Genomic DNA, 18,908 nt, shown 5'->3' on the forward strand with positions numbered 1-18,908 from the left:
TGATTTTGGTTCTTAACTATGTTAGAGCAGAAACTACAAAGATAGGGATGCGTATTGTAAGTAGTGCAAGAAATTTAAGCAAGCTTAATCACATGAAGGAAAGGCACTGTCTTATTGCATCACACATATAAGGAGATAAGATGAATCAATCAGCCAACACTTCCCGCGCACAACTAAAAGGATTATAATAATGCCCTGGTTTCATTTGCCAAAGAATATTGCATCTCACTTCATTAGCGCCAGTATCTGTTCATACCACCGAGGCAAAAAATACGACGACACACAATGTAGCGTACTTAACCCAGATTGCATACGAAGTGCATGAACAACTAAATGTCGGCGCATGCAAATACTACTTGTCTTCAGTAATTTAGCTTGTACATGCCACCTTTCAGGTCAATTTTCACAATGCTGATCCAACAAGCATCCGCTTATATAAATACGACCTCAAGACTAAGCATTGGTGTTCATAAAATGGTGAGGATGTGACGAAATTCCTTTCTGTTAAGGTGTTGTTTTGCAAACTCCCTATCCTGCAGCTCCTGCTTAGTAAAACGAGGTCGAGCAAACTCCTGGTAGCTACCGACCTTGCTGACTGAGTAGAGCTGCCTGCTATATGGATATCCATTGTCCATCCATACCACTGGATCTACCACCATACGCTCGAGCACAATAGCATTCCTAAGGATGTAGAGCAACAGCTCGGCTATCCCCACTAGATCACAAAATCCAGTAATGTGGACACTCCTGAGGTGACGATGGAGAGGCCCTGGAACAGCCTTCACTATCCTTGTAGGATCACGATCAACAAATCTATCATAATTTATCTGCAGATGTATAACCAACCAATTATTAATTTAAATATACGTATTGGTTTGACCGGAGAGATCAAACAGATTTTATTTACCATGATCAACGATTGAATCACTTACATTCAGTTCCAGTTCTTCTAAGAGAGGCGCTGATTCCAAGAGGTAAACCAACCCAATAACCCAGCTAGCATCCTCTGGATCGTCTCTGACATCAATGTTCAGGTTCAGATGCCACAAATTGATGAAAGTTGTGTGAGTTTTACTGAACTTCTTCACCTGGAACAGAAACAATGCACATCGACAACAGTAAATCAATATGAGATGGATCGAGGTCCCAAGTCAACAATATCGTCACTGCAAAAAAAATAAGGCACAGAGCAAACCTGATAGTCAATAACCAAATGTAGAAAGAGTTTCTGCACATAAGGAAGTGAAGTTGGAAGCTCAGTCAAGATATAGTTGAAAGCGTGAGAACACGAATTGTCCCGCATGTTCTTGAACACAATGGTTGCTTCACAACTTTGAAGATTCCCTTAGCACAATTTGTGTCACGCAGTCATCAAACTTAAATGTGGTAAGGTTCGGAGCTTGCAACTGTATCATTCGCACCGCACACTTGCGGACACTCAGGTATTGCAACCGGCAGATCTCCTGACGTATAGTGAAACTTGATAAGGGGCAGCACTCCAAACTTAAACTCTTAAGAAGAAGACAACTTAGCAATAGACGTTCGAGATCACGTGCATCGATGGAGACCATATACAGGCTGAGTTTATTCAGGTTTGTGATACCACAGAAACTAGCGGGCAGACATACGCAGACATAAGCAAGATCAAGAGACTTCACGCAAGAGCCATTCGGACCACTGAGTTTACACAGTGGGACAACATAAATGCCACCTGCAAAGCCGCCTCCCCTGAGATCAAGACGAATGTGTTTGGCCATCGACACGGTGGAAAAGTCAATCCATCTATCAATGTGATGCCTATGATATGTGCCGAGGCCATATTTGACAACAAACTTATTCACCGTACTAGCAGTTGTCATAGTGGAAGTAGACCACGAGGCGCGCAACACACTGTCCACTCTGGTGATGAATTCAATGTTCATTGATTCCAGGAATTCAGCGGCCATGGATTCCGGGTCCGTAATCATGGTTGTATTGCTGCCAAATAGGGTCTCTTCAGTGAACACCAGGTCCGGAGGGCATATCGCTAGCCGCCTCCACTCGCCAGAAAGTAGGCTCATCCTCACAGCTTGTTTGAGTGATAGCCGTGACAATATGTCACGCAGAACGTCCTGTACGCATAAGAATTCATTCAGTCAGTCAGTCGGGTAGCGGCAGGCAGTCGCTCAATAGTCAAGGTTATTGTTACAGTTGAGAAGAGTAAATAATAATGCGTATATATGAATCTCAAGCATGGTGATCCTTACGTGGGGTAGAAGGTGAAGCTCCACTGCCACCTTCGATCTCATCATCCTGTTGGAAGCATCCCTCTTGACTCTTACATTTACGGAGCGTTCTTGGTTGCTTCTTGCCTTGTCCATCAGAATAGACTGAATCGACAGATGCATATATATCTGCGTGTCACCAAAGAAGTAGCAACTGGTCATGGAGGAGCAATGTAATGCATCTGCACTTTGTAAGTACGAACGGCATATATTGTTTCAGAAACCAATGGTGAATCCCCTACCAATGTACAGATCAATGTGTTACTGATGCACCGAAACTTCGAAAGGAATGGCTTAACTTACAGAAACTATAAGTTATAGGATGCCGCTGGATCTCAGCGGAGCCGGAGGTGCTAATCGCGCTGGAGGTGAGCGCGGAATCAACGTTGGGGTAACCGCACAAACGGGATTGCGGCAGGACCCACCATAACCCTGGCCAGCTGCGGCGGCAACCGTAGCCCACTGGCGCCCTAACCCTGTCTATCGGAGGAGCAGTTGTCGTTGGGATCTTGGCCGATCGGCAATGAATCCCATACACTAGGAATCGGCAAGCCCATCAATTTACAGCAGGGATCCAAGATGCATTACTGAATAAATACAGGATACAAGTGGAACTTGCAGGTACGTACTGGCCAAATATTATTCTAGGTCTTCTAAATACTCAGCATTCAAAACATGTTATTGTTGGGGCAAACCCGGTCCGGCGACAAACGCCGCATGCCCTCCGGCGACACGAACGCCGGACGAACCTCTCTCTCTTTCACCCGCTCGAACAGAGGTAGAAGAAGAAGCACAGCACACTGGATTTTTCAGGGGACGAACACCACACCGCACGAACGGCGCCTCGGCCGCGCGCACGGCCTAATTTTTTTTTCATTGCAAAGTGGACTCGGGACATACCGACTCCCAAACACAGGTTACATGGTGACCTTTTATACCCGAAACGCTAAGCAACTAACTCCAACGAATCCTCATGCGCACGTCCGGTCGCTCCTCAAGATCCGGCCTCCTCTCAAAGCTGGCTACACACCAGATCGCAACAACCACCTGATCTTGGCCGGCTTTGTAGCCTACGAGACGCAGCGCCCAAGCTCCCGTTGCATACGCACGCACGTACGAGCGCCCAGCGACTCGCTCGCCCAGGCTGCCGTACGACGCGTTCCTACGCGTACTGCACGGCCGGCACACCTGACCGCGAGCACGGGCTCATACCAGCTCGGCACAAACGCACGCACACACGCGCATCATGGACACAGTCGTGGCCACGCACCGGCGTCTGGACCCGCCCCCCAGATCTAGACCTAGACACACACACGCTGGTCACCACGGGCACACACGCCGTCGCGGTTTATCCTAACAGTTATCAACTTCTTATCTCCCTCTATCTCTTTTCTCTTTCTTCTCTAGTAAACAGATGATGTAGATCTGCAGCAGACTGATGCAGATGTTTTGCACTAAATTAATACGTATGTCGGAGGGGGAAAGCATGAGCTACAAGGATGCCGGATGCGTGTATAATCCAACAAAAAAGGGGATTTTTTTATTTATTTATTTTGCAGCGTGGAGCCCTAGATCGAGATTGGAATCGGACATCACGTTCCATCAGGGCAGGATCCTGGCTCCTGAGGGAACCAAGGCACGAGTCCATCAAAAATTTCACCAGGGATTACGAATAAACAACTGTTTGACGTAGCAAATCGCAGCATACCAGTGGATCTCGCCGGAGAACGGAGCCGGCGTCGAGCGGAGGGGCAGCCGCGACAGACTTTCCGGGTGAGAGAGAGACAAGAGCCGTAAACCCAGGGTGACCGCCGCGGCAACCGTCACCTTGACCAGAGCTCGCCGGCCACCCCTAACCCCTCCTGGTCCGAGGAGGAGGAAGGAAATCAGAGCAGGGGGTGTTGGTGTTGTTGCGACGACAAGAGATCCATCCATCTAGACCGCACGTTCCGCATCAAACGTGTATTAGCTATAATTAAATTAAATTAAATTGTAACAGCTTTTATTTTTTTGAGAAACAAATTGTAACAGCTTCTCGCGGTATTATTTGGAATTTTTTTCTTGGCTGTAATTGCAAGCCTACTTTGTTAGAGGGCATTTTCTTGGGAGCGGCTAGAGGTCAATCGACTGACTCTACAAAGTGGTCAGTCGATTGCTACAAGACATTAAAAGAATGCAAGTCAGAAGAAAACTGACTGACCCAAAGCTAGGGTCAGTCAAATTGAGTTAGAGGAAAAGAAGAAAAGACCTAGCCCCCGCGTCGTCGTCCCCCCCCCCCCCCCGGCGACTCGGGCGGCGGAGCGCCTTCCTCCCTCCTCTTCCCCTCCCGCCCCTCCCCCGCCCTCGCTGCTGCTACCTCTTGAGCACAGCGTTGGTTTTCCCTTGAAGAGGAAAGGATGATGCAGCAAAGTAGCGTAAGTATTTTCCTCAGTTTTTGAGAACCAAGGTATCAATCCAGTAGGAAGCCACACACAAGTCCCTCGTACCTACACAAACAAATAAGAACCTTGCAACAAACGCGATAAAGGGGTTGTCAATCCCTTCACGACCACTTGCAAAAGTCAGATCTGATAGAGATAATAAGATAAATATTTTTGGTATTTTTGTGGTATATATTGGAAAGTAAACATTGCAAAATAAACGGCGACAGAAATTGGCGAGTTGATGGAAGATTAATATAATGGAAGATAGACCCGGGGGCCATAGGTTTCACTAGTGGCTTCTCTCAAGATAGCATAAGTATTACGGTGGGTGAACAAATTACTGTCGAGCAATTGATAGAAAAGTGCATAATTATGAGAATATCTAGGCATGATCATGTATATAGGCATCACGTCCGCGACAAGTATACCGAAACGATTCTGCATCTACTACTATTACTCCACACATCGACCGCTATCCAGCATGCATCTAGAGTATTAAGTTCATAAGAACGGAGTAACGCATTAGGCAAGATGACATGATGTAGAGGGATAACCTCAAGGAATATGATATAAACCCCATCTTTTTATCCTCGATGGCAACAATACAATATATATCGGTTCCCCTTCTGTCACTGGGATCGAACACCGCAAGATTGAACCCAAAGCTAAGCACTTCTCCCATTGCAAGAAAGATCAATCTAGTAGGCCAAACCAAACTGATAATTCGAAGAGACTTGCAAAGATAACAAATCATACATAAAAGAATTCAGAGGAGATTCAAATATTATTCATAGATAACCTTGATCATAAATCCATAATTCATCGGATCTCGACAAACACACCGCAAAAAGAGTTACATCGAATAGATCTCCAAGAGAATCGAGGAGAACTTTGTATTCAGATCCAAAGAGAGAGAAGAAGTCATCTAGCTAATAACTATGGACCCGAAGGTCTGAGGTAAACTACTCACACATCATCGGAGAGGCTATGGTGTTGATGTAGAAGCCCTCCGTGATCGATTCCCCCTCCGGTGGAGCGCCGGAAAATGCCCCAAGATGGGATCTCACGGGTACAGAAGGTTGCGGCGGTGGAAATAGGGTTTCTGGTGCTCTCGGATGTTTTCGGGGTACATGGGTATATAAAGGAGGAAGAAGTAGGTCGGTGGAGCTGCGAGGGGCCCACGAGGGTGGGGGGCTTCTGCGAAACACTGAAATAGGCAAAAAAACAGCAATTTGCACTGGGCCTCCGGTTAGTAGGTTAGTCTCAAAAATAATATAAAAGTGTATAATAAAGCCCATTAAATATCCAAAACAGATAATATAATAGCATGGAACAATCAAAAATTATAGATACGTTGGAGACGTATCAGCCGCCGGCCGCAGCCGCTGGACAAAGCCCCTCGCGGTGGCTGGCAGCGGGGCCCCTCTCTCCGCCGCGTGGGGTTGGCCGGTGTGGGGCGGCTTGGTCTGGCGGCGGCGCCGGGCGTACGCGGGGCTTGGTGGTGCGGCGGCGGTGGCTCCCGGCGGCGGCGTGCGAGCGGCGGCGTGCGAGCGGCGGCGTGGTGGGCGATGGCGGCGGCGCGGCGGCTGCGTGCCCGTGGTAGCGGCGGTGGTCCGGATTTGACCACGGGCTGCTGCGGGTGGATCTGGTGAACCGTTATGTGATGAAGTTGGAGCATGAGGTATTTCTTTGATTGTCTTCCTTATGTGTGGAGGTCGGGATCATGCGATGGTTAACTCCTACCAACCCTTCCCCTAGGACCATGCGTGTAGTACTTTGTTTCGATGACTTGTAGATTTTTGCAATAAGTATGTGAGTTCTTTATGACTAATGTTGAGTCCATGGATTATATGCACTCTCACCCTTCCACCATTGCTAGCCTCTCTAGTACCGCGCAACTTTCGCCGGTACCATAAACCCACCATTTACCTTCCTCAAAACAGCCACCATACCTACCTATTATGGCATTTCCATAGCCATTCCGAGATAAATTGCCATGCAACTTTCCACCGTTCCGTTTATTATGACGCGCTCCATCATTGTCATATTGCCTTGCATGATCATGTAGTTGACATCGTATTTGCGGCAAAGTCACCATTCATAATTTTTTCATACATGTCACTCTTGATTCATTGCACATCCCGGTACACCGCCGGAGCCACTCATATAGAGTCATATTTTGTTCTAAGCATCGAGTTGTAATTCTTGAGTTGTAAGTAAATAAAAGTGTGGTGATCTTCATTTTTAGAGCATTGTCCCAGTGAGGAAAGGATGATGGAGACTATGATTCCCCCACAAGTCGGGATGAGACTCCGGACGAAAAATAAAGAAAAAGAAAAAAAGAGGCCATAAAAAAAGGAGAAAAGGCCCAAATAAAAATTAAAAAAAGAGAAAAAGAGAGAAGGGACAATGCTCCTATCCTTTTTCCACACTTGTGCTTCAAAGTAGCACCATGATCTTCATGATAGAGAGTCTCTTATTTTGTCACTTTCATATACTAGTGGGAATTTTTGTTATAGAACTTGGCTTGTATATTCCAATGATGGGCTTCCTCAAAATGCCCTAGGTCTTCGTGAGCAAGCAAGTTGGATGCACACCCACTTAGTTTTTTTTGTTGAGCTTTCATACACTTATAGCTCTGGTGCATCCGTTGCATGGCAATCCCTACTCACTCACATTGATATCTATTGATGGGCATCTTCATAGCCTATTAATATGCCTAGTTGATGTGAGACCATCTTCCTCCTTTTTGTCTTCTCCACAACCACCATTCTATTCCAAGTGCTATGTCCATGGCTCACGCTCATGTATTGCGTGAAAATTGAAAAAGTTTGAGAATACTAAAGTATGAAACAATTGCTTGGCTGAAACCGGGGTTGTGCATGATTTGAATATTTTGTGTGACGAAGATGGAGCATAGCCAAACTATATGATTTTGTAGGGATGAACTTTCTTTGGCTTGTTATTTTGAGAAGACATGATTACTTTGTTACTATGCTTGAAGTATTATTATTTTTATGTCAATATTAAACTTTTGTCTTGAATCTTTCGGATCTGAACATTCATGCCACAATAAAGAAAATTACATTGATAATTATGTTAGGTAGCATTCCACATCAAAAATTCTGTTTTTATCATTTACCTACTCGAGGACGAGCAGGAATTAAGCTTGGAGATGCTTGATATGTCTCCAACGTATCTATAATTTTTGATTGTTCCATGCTATTATATTATCTGTTTTGGATGTTTAATGGGCTTTAATATGCTCTTTTATATTATTTTTGGGACTAACCTATTAACCGGAGGCCCCGTGCCAGTTTCTTTTTTTGTGTGCCTATTTTAGAGTTTTTCAGAAAAGGAATACCAAACAGAGTCCAAACGGAATGAAGCCTTCGCGAGGATCTTTCTTGGACCGAAAGCAATCCAGAAGACTTGGAGTTGAAGTCTGGAACTCCACGAGGAGGGCGCGCCCCCACCCTCGTGGGCCCCTCGTAGCTCCACCGACGTACTTCTTTCGCCTACATATACTCTTATACCCTAGAAACATCAGGGGAGCCACGAAACCACTTTTCCACCGCCACAACCTTCTGTACCCGTGAGATCCCATCTTGGGGCCTTTTCCGGCGATCTGCCGGAGGGGGAATCGATCACGGAGGGCTTCTACGTACATCAACACCATTGCCTCTCCGATGAAGCGTGAGTAGTTTACCACAGACCTTCTGGTCCATAGTTATTAGCTAGATGGATTCTTCTCTCTCTTTGATTCTCAATACAAAGTTCTCCTCGATGTTCTTGGAGATCTATTCGATGTAATACTCTTTTGCGGTGTGTTTGCCGAGCTTCGATGAATTGTGGATTTATGAACAAGATTATCTATGAGTATTATTTGGTTCTTCTCTGAATTCTTATATGCATGATTTGATATATTTGCAAGTCTCTTCGAATTATCGGTTTAGTTTGGCCTACTAGATTGATATTTCTTGCAATAGGAGAATGCTTAGCTTTGAGTTCAATCTTGCGGTGTCCTTTCCCAGTGACAGTAGGGGCAGCAAGGCACATATTGTAGTGTTGTCATCGAGGATAAAAAGATGGGGCTTATATCATATTGCTTGAGTTTATCCTTCTACATCATGTCATCTTGCTTAATGCGTTACTCCGTTCTTATGAACTTAATACTTTAGATGCATGCTGGATAGCGGTCGATGTGTGGAGTAATAGTAGTAGATGCAGAATCGTTTCGGTCTACTTGACACGGAAGTGATGCCTATACTCATGATCATTGCCTTAGATATCTTCATAACTATGCGCTTTTCTATCAATTGCTCGGTAGTAATTTGTTCACCCACCGTAATACATGCTATCTTGAGAGAAGCCACTAGTGAAACCTATGGCCCCCGTGTCTCTTTCCTATTATATTGCATCTCTTTTATTTACATCGCATCTCGTTTACTATTTTGCAATCTTTACCTTCCAATCTATACAACAAAAATACCAAAAATATTTACTTTACTATCTCTATTAGATCTCACTTTTGCGAGTGATAGTGAAGGGATTGACAACCCCTTTATCGCGTTGGTTGCAAGGTTCTTGATTGTTTGTGCAGGTACTAGGTGACTTGTGCGTTGTCTCCTACTGAATTGATACCTTGGTTCTCAAAACCGAGGGAAATACTTACGCTTCTTTGCGGCATCACCCTTTCCTCTTCAAGGGAAAACCAATGCATGCTCAAGAGGTAGCAGCTTCCTGGTGGCGCGGCGGTTACACGGTGCCCGGCGGCTCTGGCCGCGGCGGCGACCGGCTTTTCCGGCGTCGGCCCGTCTGCGGTCGGGCCGTTTGGACCTTTGCTTCACCTCCTCGTCGTCGGGGCTCTACTTGCATCGAAGGGTTGGCCCGCTCCCAGCTATGGGCCATCGCTCGTCTCGCGCCCGGTGCCGCGGGACCGAGCTCGTCTCGCGCCCGGCAGCAGGACCAAGCTCGTCTCGCGCCCGGCGGCAGGATCGAGCTTGTCTCGCGCCCGGTGCTGGCCGGCCTATTGGGTCTCGGCACTGGGGGCTGCTCAGGGGTGCGAAAGGTCGGGCCTTTCCGCTCGTATCTTTGGTTGGGGTAGCGACGGGTCTCTACTGAGGAGGTGTCTTGGTCTTGGATGCCGGGGCGGTGGCCCTCGTGGTGGTAGCACGGTTCTCATGGGAAGAGCCCGTGTCTTGGTGCTGCCCGGCTGCTATGGCCGTGTGGGCGGCGTGGTGGCCGGGGTGTGGCGTTCGGTGGCGGTGAGTGTTGGCCGGGGTGAAATCCTGCTCTATCCTCGGACGGACCGGTGACGGCGAAGCTCGTTCTCTTCTTGAAGGCGTCGTCGCGGCTCTCATTGCCCATTGTGTTGCTCCAGGGGAAACTCTGACCCTCTGGTCGGGCGGCAACGGCGCTCCGGTGGTGTATCCTTCCTGAAGGCGACGCCTTAAAGTCCACGGTTCGTTGTATGCGGCTTCATCTCTTCGTAGATAGGGGTGGTGTTGCTGCCCTCAGCACTTATGTATCCTGCCTTGTGTGTGTGGTGGCGTGCGTTTGTACCGTTATGTCGATGATCTTTGCTTTATATATAAAGCGGGACGACAGCCTTTTTCGATAAAGCTAGGATCAGTCGAGCAGCCCAACAACACAAATGGCCCTCATGGCCGGTTAGATTGCTCTCATGACCCTTGGTCCGATGGCCTTGTGGCTACCCAAAACGTCGTGACCCATGGCCCTATGGGCAGAAATAAAACATTGGCCGGCCCGGCTTCATTCTGGACGTGCGGATGAGCGTGTGAGACGGCGCATGCGGGCACGGCAACAACCATCGCAGAGAGGTGGCCCCAGTCACGATCGCGACCCACACCTCATTGAACCCTAAGGTTAATCGGCCATGTGTGGGGCATCTGTGGAGATCAGACAACGCGGGAGGGCACTCTCGCACCGAGGATGTCCCAAGAGGCGAGTACTCCAACATTCTTTATAGGAGTAATTATTCTTCTATTCTCCGAAATATATAGTGCACACATAATATGCGAATCACCTTTCACGTTTTCTGTGCCCCTAATTTTTTTTTCTAAAAATTGTGGAAATTTCTCAGTTTGACACGAACACTCTACCTTTTTTGGCTAAAAGGTTGGGAAAAAATCAAATGCATGATTTTTTTGTAAAAGATTGTAAAGAATAGGTGCAACTCACGATATATTAATCGGGTGCATATGCACGTATATATAAGTACATAGGATAGCCACGTCCACAACTATACGAGGAAGAAGAAGGTCTTGTTGTATAAGAAATACGCATGCACAATGTACATCTCAACACCCCCGACAGTCGAAGCGTCGTCATGGCCGACATAAAGACTGGACCGGAACTCCTCGAAGGACGGTGTAGGCAACCCCTTGGTCATGATGTCAGCAAATTGTTGGGAGGTGGGTACATGTAACACACGTATGTGGCCAAGAGCCACCTGTTCCCGAACAAAATGGATATCAAGCTCAATGTGCTTGATGCGTCGATGATGAACCGGGTTAGCGGAGAGGTAAACAACGGAGACATTGTCACAGTAGACAATGGTGGCTTTGTCAACAGGAGTCAAGAGCTCATGAAAAAGCTGACAAAGCCACGAACACTCTGCAACGACGTTAGCCACCGCGTGATACTTTGCTTTAGCACTGGAGCGAGAGACAATGAGCTGGCGCTTGGACGACCAGGAGATGAGTAATGGTCCAAGATAAACGCGGTATCCCAAAGTGGAACGACATGTATCAGGCCAGCCGGCCCAGTCGGCATCTGAGTAGGCGGTGATATCCCGGGAGGTCGAAGCCTAGAGTGACAACCCGAGATCCATAGTGCCCCGGATGTAGCATAGAAGCCGCTTCACCGAGGTCCAGTGATCATCACGAGGAGCATCCATATGAATTATGAAGGCACACCTGCTGAACGGCAGCTCCGGTTGGGTGAGAGTGAGGTACTGAAGAACACCAACAACCGACTGGTAGAACGGAGCTTCCGAAGCCGGGGACCCATCTATGACAAAGAGCTTGGCTTTCGTGTCGACAGAAATGGCCGCGGATTTGCATTTATGCATCTCAGCGCGGTCAAGAAGCTCATGAATGTACTTCCGCTGATGAAGAAAGAAGCCGTCTACGGGGCCCGGGCAGACCCGGCCGAGGCCGGCGAGGAAGCCGACGAAGGCAGATGGAGGCCTTCGCAGCGTGCAGCAGTCGGACTCTAGCGGCGGCGGCGCGCTCAGAATCGCGACTCTCGGCTCGTGGCGCAGCTAGCGGCCGTCTGCGTTGGGTTAAGGCCGCCGGCCCAACAATTTGAGAAACTGGGCGTTGGACAGGCGTGTGCATGAGTCGCGAGGATGCACAGGAGACGTGCCTTTGCTGCGTTGTGATGTGCTAATTGGATATAGATTTGTTTGGAACAAAAATTGTCCGATGTGAGTTGCTGCAGTTTACAGTGTTCTGGCAAGTTCTTGCAGGGGCAAAGGGGCAGCACGTATAGACTAAATAAAGGAAGGGACATTGTGCAACTTGGTCTTGTTGACAGTTTGCATGCATGTGTTCTTCTTCATTCGTCAACGTGTTGGTAGCTACTGTACCAAGGAGCGATCGAGCTGAGAACTTATTGCTGGTAGCGGCTAGGGAAGGAAAGGACAGTGATGCTGCATAGGCTGCTACTTCTTAAGCTTGTGTTGGTTTTTCCTATGAAGAGGAAATGGTGATGCAGCAAAGTACAGATAAGTATTTTTTTTAAGTTAAGAACCAATGTATCAATCCAGTAGAAGGTACACGCAAGTCTTTAATAATAGCACCTGCACAAACAAACAAATACTTGCACCCAACGCGATAAAGGGGTTGTCAATCCCTTCATAGTCACTTGCAAGGATGGGATCTAATAGAGATAGATATAAAATAAAAATAAAAGAACAAAATAAGTAAAGGTAAATAAATTGCAGCAAGGTATTTTTGTGTTTTTGATTTTATAGATTTGAAAATAATATGATAAAAGTAGACTCGGGGCCATATGTTTTAATTGAGGCTTCTCTCTTGAAAGAACGCATACGGTGGTGAACAAATTATTGTTGGGGAATAGATAGAAAAGCGAATAATCATGACGATATCTAAGGCAATGATCATGAATATAGGCATCACGTCCGTGACAAGTAGACCAACTCCTGCCTACATCTACTACTATTACTCCACACATCGACCGCTATCCAGCATGCATCTAGTGTATTAAGTTAACAAGAACGGAGTAACGCCTTAAGCAAGATGACGTGATGTAGAGGGATAGCTCCAATCAATATGATTTAAACCCCATCTTTTTATCCTTAATGGCAACAATACAAATATTTGCCTCGCTACCCCTTCTGTCACTGGGTAGGGACACCGCAAGATTGAACCCATTAGAAAGCACATCTCCCGTTGCAAGAAAAATCAATCTAGAAGGCCAACCAAATCAATAGATCGGAGAGAAATATAAAGCTATCTTAATCATGCATATAAGAATTCAGAAGACTCAAATAGTATTCATAGATAATCTGATCATAAACTCAGAATACTACGGATCTCAACAAACACACCGAAAAAGAAGATTACATCGAATAGATCTCCAAGAACATCGAGGATAACATTGTATTGAAGATCAAAGAGAGAGAGAAAACCATCTAGCTACTAGCTATGGACCCGTAGGTCTATGGTAAACTACTCACACATCATCGGTAGGGCAGCAAGGTTGATGTAGATGCCCTCCGTGATCGAATCCTCCTCAGGCAGAGTACCAAAAAAGGCCCCGAGATGGGATCTCATGAGGACAGAAGCTTGCGGCGGCGGAAAAGTATTTTTTGGTGTGCCCCCTGGTCTTCGAGAATATTTGGGTATTTATATAGCGCAAATTAGGGTTAGGGGAGCCACGAGATGGCGACAAGTCTGTAGGGCACGCCCTATGAGTCAGCTCGTAGGTCTCCTGACCTTCCCCCGAAGCTTTCTGGGTGTCTTCTGGTCCAAAAAAATTGTCAAAAAGTTTCGTTCCGTTTGGACTCCGTTTGGTATTGATTTTTTATAAAAGACAAAAACAAGAAAAAAAATAGCTACAGGAATTGGGCACTAGGTTAATAGGGTAGTCCTAAAAAATGATATAAAATAGCATAATAATGCATATAGGACATCCAAGATGGATAATATAGAGGTAAATACACCACAAGTGCATAAACTTGTCCGGCGTGATCAGTTTAGTGCATAAAGATGTAAAATGTGTAAAAGTGATTTCATAACTTGTCCAAATGGTGCATATACGGTGCCTTCGCTCGTACGCTGCTATATGTGTCGCCCGCATGGCTTGACAGCTGGCATATATGGCCCACATGTTAGTGTGTGTGTGAGCATTGGCAGAGCTGGGTGAGACTGGCGTTGTGGTTATTTTGCAGAAAACCCCTTGGGATTTAATTAATTATCGCAAAAAGTCCTTCCAACAGTGGGAAGTGATTGTGTTTTATGTTTGCGCATAGGCACCTGGAAGGCCATGCCCTTTCAATTTAACTCCTCGCCGCTTCGTTTCCCTGTCTCTGCTTTCTTTCTCGCACGACTGGCGATCAATCCAAGGTGGCGGTAGCGGAGGTCGTGCGGCTCGGCGACCGGCGTCAGAGGCGATGGATGACCCGTGTTTTCGTCTTCCAGGCGAAGCACCTGCTTAGTATGGTAAGACGCGCCCTCCCTGTTTTACTTCATGTCGGGTATCTCTTCCTCGTCCATGACGTTGTGTAGGGTTTGCTGGAGTGAGAGTAATTTTCTGGCATGCTTGATCTTCATCTTTCGTCCATGCTATGTGAGATACTGTGTATGTGGATTGTTGCGGAGTAGATATGGGCACATTGTTCCTAAAATTTGCTAGGGTTTATTCGGGGGTTTTGAAAGTAGGCGCCTTTTCCTGTCAAAGTAGTTGGTCATGCTTGTGTGTGCAGTAAATTTGTAACTGAAATATTATAGATCTGGAGATTGTTCGAACTGAAAAATTAGCAAGATTTGTAACTGAATTTTGGGTACAGATGAGATGACATATAGTTAACTGAATTTGGTGACACCTGATGTACTGAATGTGTGCACTGTGCTTTACTGAATGTTTGTGCTGAATGTGTGCAAGTGCAATGCGTTAGAGATGTAGTGAATGTGTGCGGTGTATGTAAAGTAGACAACTAAATTGTTCTGCATAATTAACTGGTATTTTGTTGTACTGAATAGTACAGGCCACTAAATATTGGGCGGCATATAGCGAAGGTACCGTATATGCACCATTTGAACAAGTTATGGTACCACTTTTACGTATTTTGCAATTTTATGCACTAAACAGACCGCGCCGGACAAGTTTTGGCACTTGTGGTGTATTTACCTTGATAATATAATAGCATGAAACAATAAAAAATTATAGATACGTTGGAGACGTATCAAGGGCTTGTGTAGTCTGGAGTGGGTCATGGCGGGATCATGCATATATAGGGTGTCTAAGGCAATGCACAGATGTGCGGGGCGGATACGACGCAGGGTGGAGCATGGTTGCAGTCGGATATTTTCGGATGGGCCGGACTGGACAGTCTGATGGATCGACGTGGATGTTGGTCAAAGTACAAGACGGCGGTGATTTCAGCGATGATGACACATAAGCGTGATGCTGATGGTGGCCGACTTCTGGGGCGTGGAAACACATGGTGCAGGTCTGAGAGCTTGTGCGGCTTCGACAGACTATGGCGCGGGGTTGATTCAAGATGGTGCACACATGAGAGAGCTTGAAGTAGACAAGGCACGGGGTTAGCATGGCGCAGCTACATGGAATCATGTTGAACGTGGAGCTGGAGTCTAGCAGAAGACTTCACTCTGTGCTGCTGGAAAGGCTACGATGTAAGATGTCGGAGAATCGAAGCCTATTTCAGCAAGAAAGCAAGAGACACGTGGTTCCGACTAGGTACCAGTGGTCTGATGGAGGCATGATACTCGACATCAGTCGGTGTTGATCGGTGGTTCTCTGCAATGGGGGTTGAGGCATTGTGGGCTAGCTACCCAGGAGACTCGACCAGGATACGAGAGGCTCGACATAATGATAGCGGCTAGGCGTGCGGTAAGCATGGGACACATCGACATGCGAAGGCACTGGTGGTCAGACATGTGGTCAGACAAATTGTGCTGGGGGTGCTGAAGCAGTGTTGACAAGTACCAGACTCAAGTTGGTGACTGGGTCTATCGGTGCCGGTTGATGGACAGGAGTTGATCATGGAGAATCTGAGAAAGTGGCGGAAAGTCCGAAATTGCCAAAAGCTGAGAGAGTACATGGTCGTATATTTAATGGTGTTCAGTGCACATGGTAAAGTGTGGATGAGAAGTACAGAAGGAGGCAAAGTGCTATAGTTGTGGGACATGTCAAAGACTGTCCGGGAAAAGGGTGAGACAACTGCGAATTTGACTCAGGGTGACACAGGGCGACGGTGAATTTCCTTCAAGTTTCAGACAGATGGTTAAGAAAGAGCGGTGATGTTGAGTTCTGGTAACTCTTATATGTAGCATCCAATATGTGAGTTTTTCACTTTCACACAGACAGTGACCGGTGTGTGACGACATCGAGCGGATACTCCGGAAGTTGGGAGCACAAAGTAGAGTAATGAGAAACTTAATTTTGCTCGAGTGGTGACTGTGAAGAAGATGAGAAGGGACAACAGTTATAGGTGGAGTCACATGGAGTCTGGGAGTAGCAGTTGTGCTCACGTATCTCAAGTCCAATGTACATGGAGGTTCGACGGATGGATGAATTCAAAGGTGGTGAAGAATATTCGTCAAGGTGGAGCTTGTTAGAGTTGTGTCGAGTATTATTGTACAAGGTAGGTTACAGTTGGACTTGGTTTTGGACTGTGTGTAGACAGGGTAGGAGTTGTGTCCTAATAGGACACTTGTATCCTAGGCCTCTCGTATATGGTAGGGGTAGACACATGATGTAACCTATGCCAACATAATAGCACGGGCACGTGGTGGAGCTGGCGGCGTGTGCCGGCGCCCGGGCGGCCGTAGTGCGGTATTATGATGGTGTCATGGGAAGGAGCGCCCGTAGTTAGACCCTGGGGATGTAGCCATGATGCTAAACCACATTAACCAATCTCGGTATCGTGCTCGTGTGATTTCTTTGTCCTTGGATGATCAACGGAGTGCCTCAGATTTATTCAAACAAAAATAATTGTCATATGATACAAAATAATTTAAGAAAAGAGAGCAGCGATTGGATGCCTAGGCTCATCTGCACCCGTGTTAAAGAAAAAATTCAAAACAAATAATAGAAAATTTCAAAAATGCATGGTAGATAATTTGATACGTGAGGTCCGCTTCAAATTTCAGGCCATTTGGACATCTGAGTGGTTCTCGGCAAAACAGATAAATTTGAGGTCTATAAAAAGTTAATTGTTCATGTACTGTTCTGACCCAATTTGCCCAGCATCGGAGGTGCAGTTTTGACTCGCGCGGAGGCGAGCATGCGGCGACGACAGAGAAGGAGGAGCGTAGGTGGAGGTCTGGCGAGGTTTTCCGGCGACGAGGCACCACGATGCGGCTTGGAGTGCCTCCGGCCATGGCGGGCGCACATGGGGTAGAGCAGAGCGCGAGGACTGAGGGAGGAGGAATGGGAGAAAAGGGGAGGCACGGGGAAAATCCGACATGTTGTGGGATGGCTACCATCGGGTGGATCAATTCCTTGTGACGGCATGAATGTGGAGCAGGACCGACACTGCCGAGCGGCAGAGGCGATCGGCAGGGTGACAACAAGTTTCCCCTTGGCGGTTGGGCTGCACGCAAGGGGCGGATCTAGTGGGGGTGCCATGGCACACCATCCAAAATTGTGAAATAAATTTTACTATATACTCCCGACGTTTCTTTATGTAAGGAGTTTTTTTGCACGGTGACCAAGGCACATAATTACAGACATGTTAAGACGAAATTGCCCTTGGCAAATTTGTGGGTTAGTGGCAAGTAAATTAGTTAGTCCAGAAAAGTAAGAAATTCATGCAATCGACGTAGAGATAGTTTCTTTTTTTGCTATAAGAAGAGATACAGATAATAAGGAGAGAGGTATTTCCTTTTTTCTGGAGGGCTAACCAGGAAATTATGAAGAATTAAAAGAAATACACCTTGCATTCTAAAATTTTATCAAAAATCAAATACACTTTATATAAAGGAACGAAGGGAGTACTTACCACTAAACATTCATCAAATTGTTGCTATTTAAAACTATTTGTTGAGATTATGATAATGTTTAGTGTAAACTTTGAACTACGACACCCCAAATATGCGATTCTAGGCCGGCGAGTGCACGTGGCTGCATTTGTATTTTAGGGCAGCCGATAGGAGTGATGCAAATATGCTTGTGTTAATTTTTTTTTGTCTCAACAATGCATATTACTTTCATTGGAGGGTGGTGTTTCCATATATAACGAACTGCTTGCAGTGGCGTGATCAATCGAATGAATCGATTCTTCTTTGAAATGAAATTTTTTAACTGCTTGAAGGATTTGGCCCCTTTGAAATGAAAATTCAGCTGGGCAATCTGGCCATTCAACAAAAAATAAAGAATAAGCATGTCCAATTAATTAGGCCAAAATTACACCACTGTATCGGACATAAAATTCTGATACACCAATAATAATCGTATGTTTTCCCGCAAAAAAATTAAAAATAATAGTCATATGCTACAAAATAAGTTAAGGAAACGGTGAAGCTACGTATCAGAATGAACAGACAACCTGAAACAATATAATTTCTTTCTGCTTCTCGAACGATCTAAACACCACGCTTGATGATGTCCTGATTATGGATGAGGCTGTGCGCCGCTGGCGAGCCTGGCGCGGCGCCGCCCCCTCGGCTCCCGAGCATCCTCCGGGCTTCCATGGCACCGGCCGCCATGGCGAGGAGCACCGCAGCTACAACCAGCACCAGCACTCTCAACGCATACATCCTGCTCCCGATAGATCTTCTTCCTCTCTCCACCGATGTAGCTAACGCTGGCTCCATTTTATAGACACATCGTGCGTGGTGTACTTGCGCGTAAGCAAAACTCAGTGTTCACGACGTGTGGTTTCCGGGCAAACTTTTGACTGGAAGAGGACCTGTTCGGCAGCCTACCATTCTCCGGAATCCTCAACTCTAGTGCACACCCCATGATTCTTTTAAGGATCGCTGCT

The 18,908-nt window shown here is 46.5% G+C and overlaps 1 protein-coding gene across 1 annotated transcript; it reads right to left on the reverse strand.

Annotated features, from left to right (window-relative positions):
- Positions 1-212: 212 nt before the first annotated feature.
- LOC123050778 (uncharacterized) lies at positions 213-4,172 on the reverse strand. Its single transcript, XM_044473514.1, has 5 exons — positions 3,973-4,172; positions 2,247-2,393; positions 1,196-2,111; positions 933-1,088; positions 213-827 (listed from the first exon to the last, which is right to left on the reverse strand). Exons 3-5 carry the CDS (start codon positions 1,301-1,303, stop codon positions 468-470), a joined length of 624 nt encoding a protein of 207 aa, XP_044329449.1. The 5' UTR covers positions 1,304-2,111; positions 2,247-2,393; positions 3,973-4,172; the 3' UTR covers positions 213-467.
- Positions 4,173-18,908: the final 14,736 nt, after the last annotated feature.

Source organism: Triticum aestivum, chromosome 2D, assembly GCF_018294505.1.
Source record: "Triticum aestivum cultivar Chinese Spring chromosome 2D, IWGSC CS RefSeq v2.1, whole genome shotgun sequence".
NCBI classification, from domain to species: domain Eukaryota; kingdom Viridiplantae; phylum Streptophyta; class Magnoliopsida; order Poales; family Poaceae; genus Triticum; species Triticum aestivum.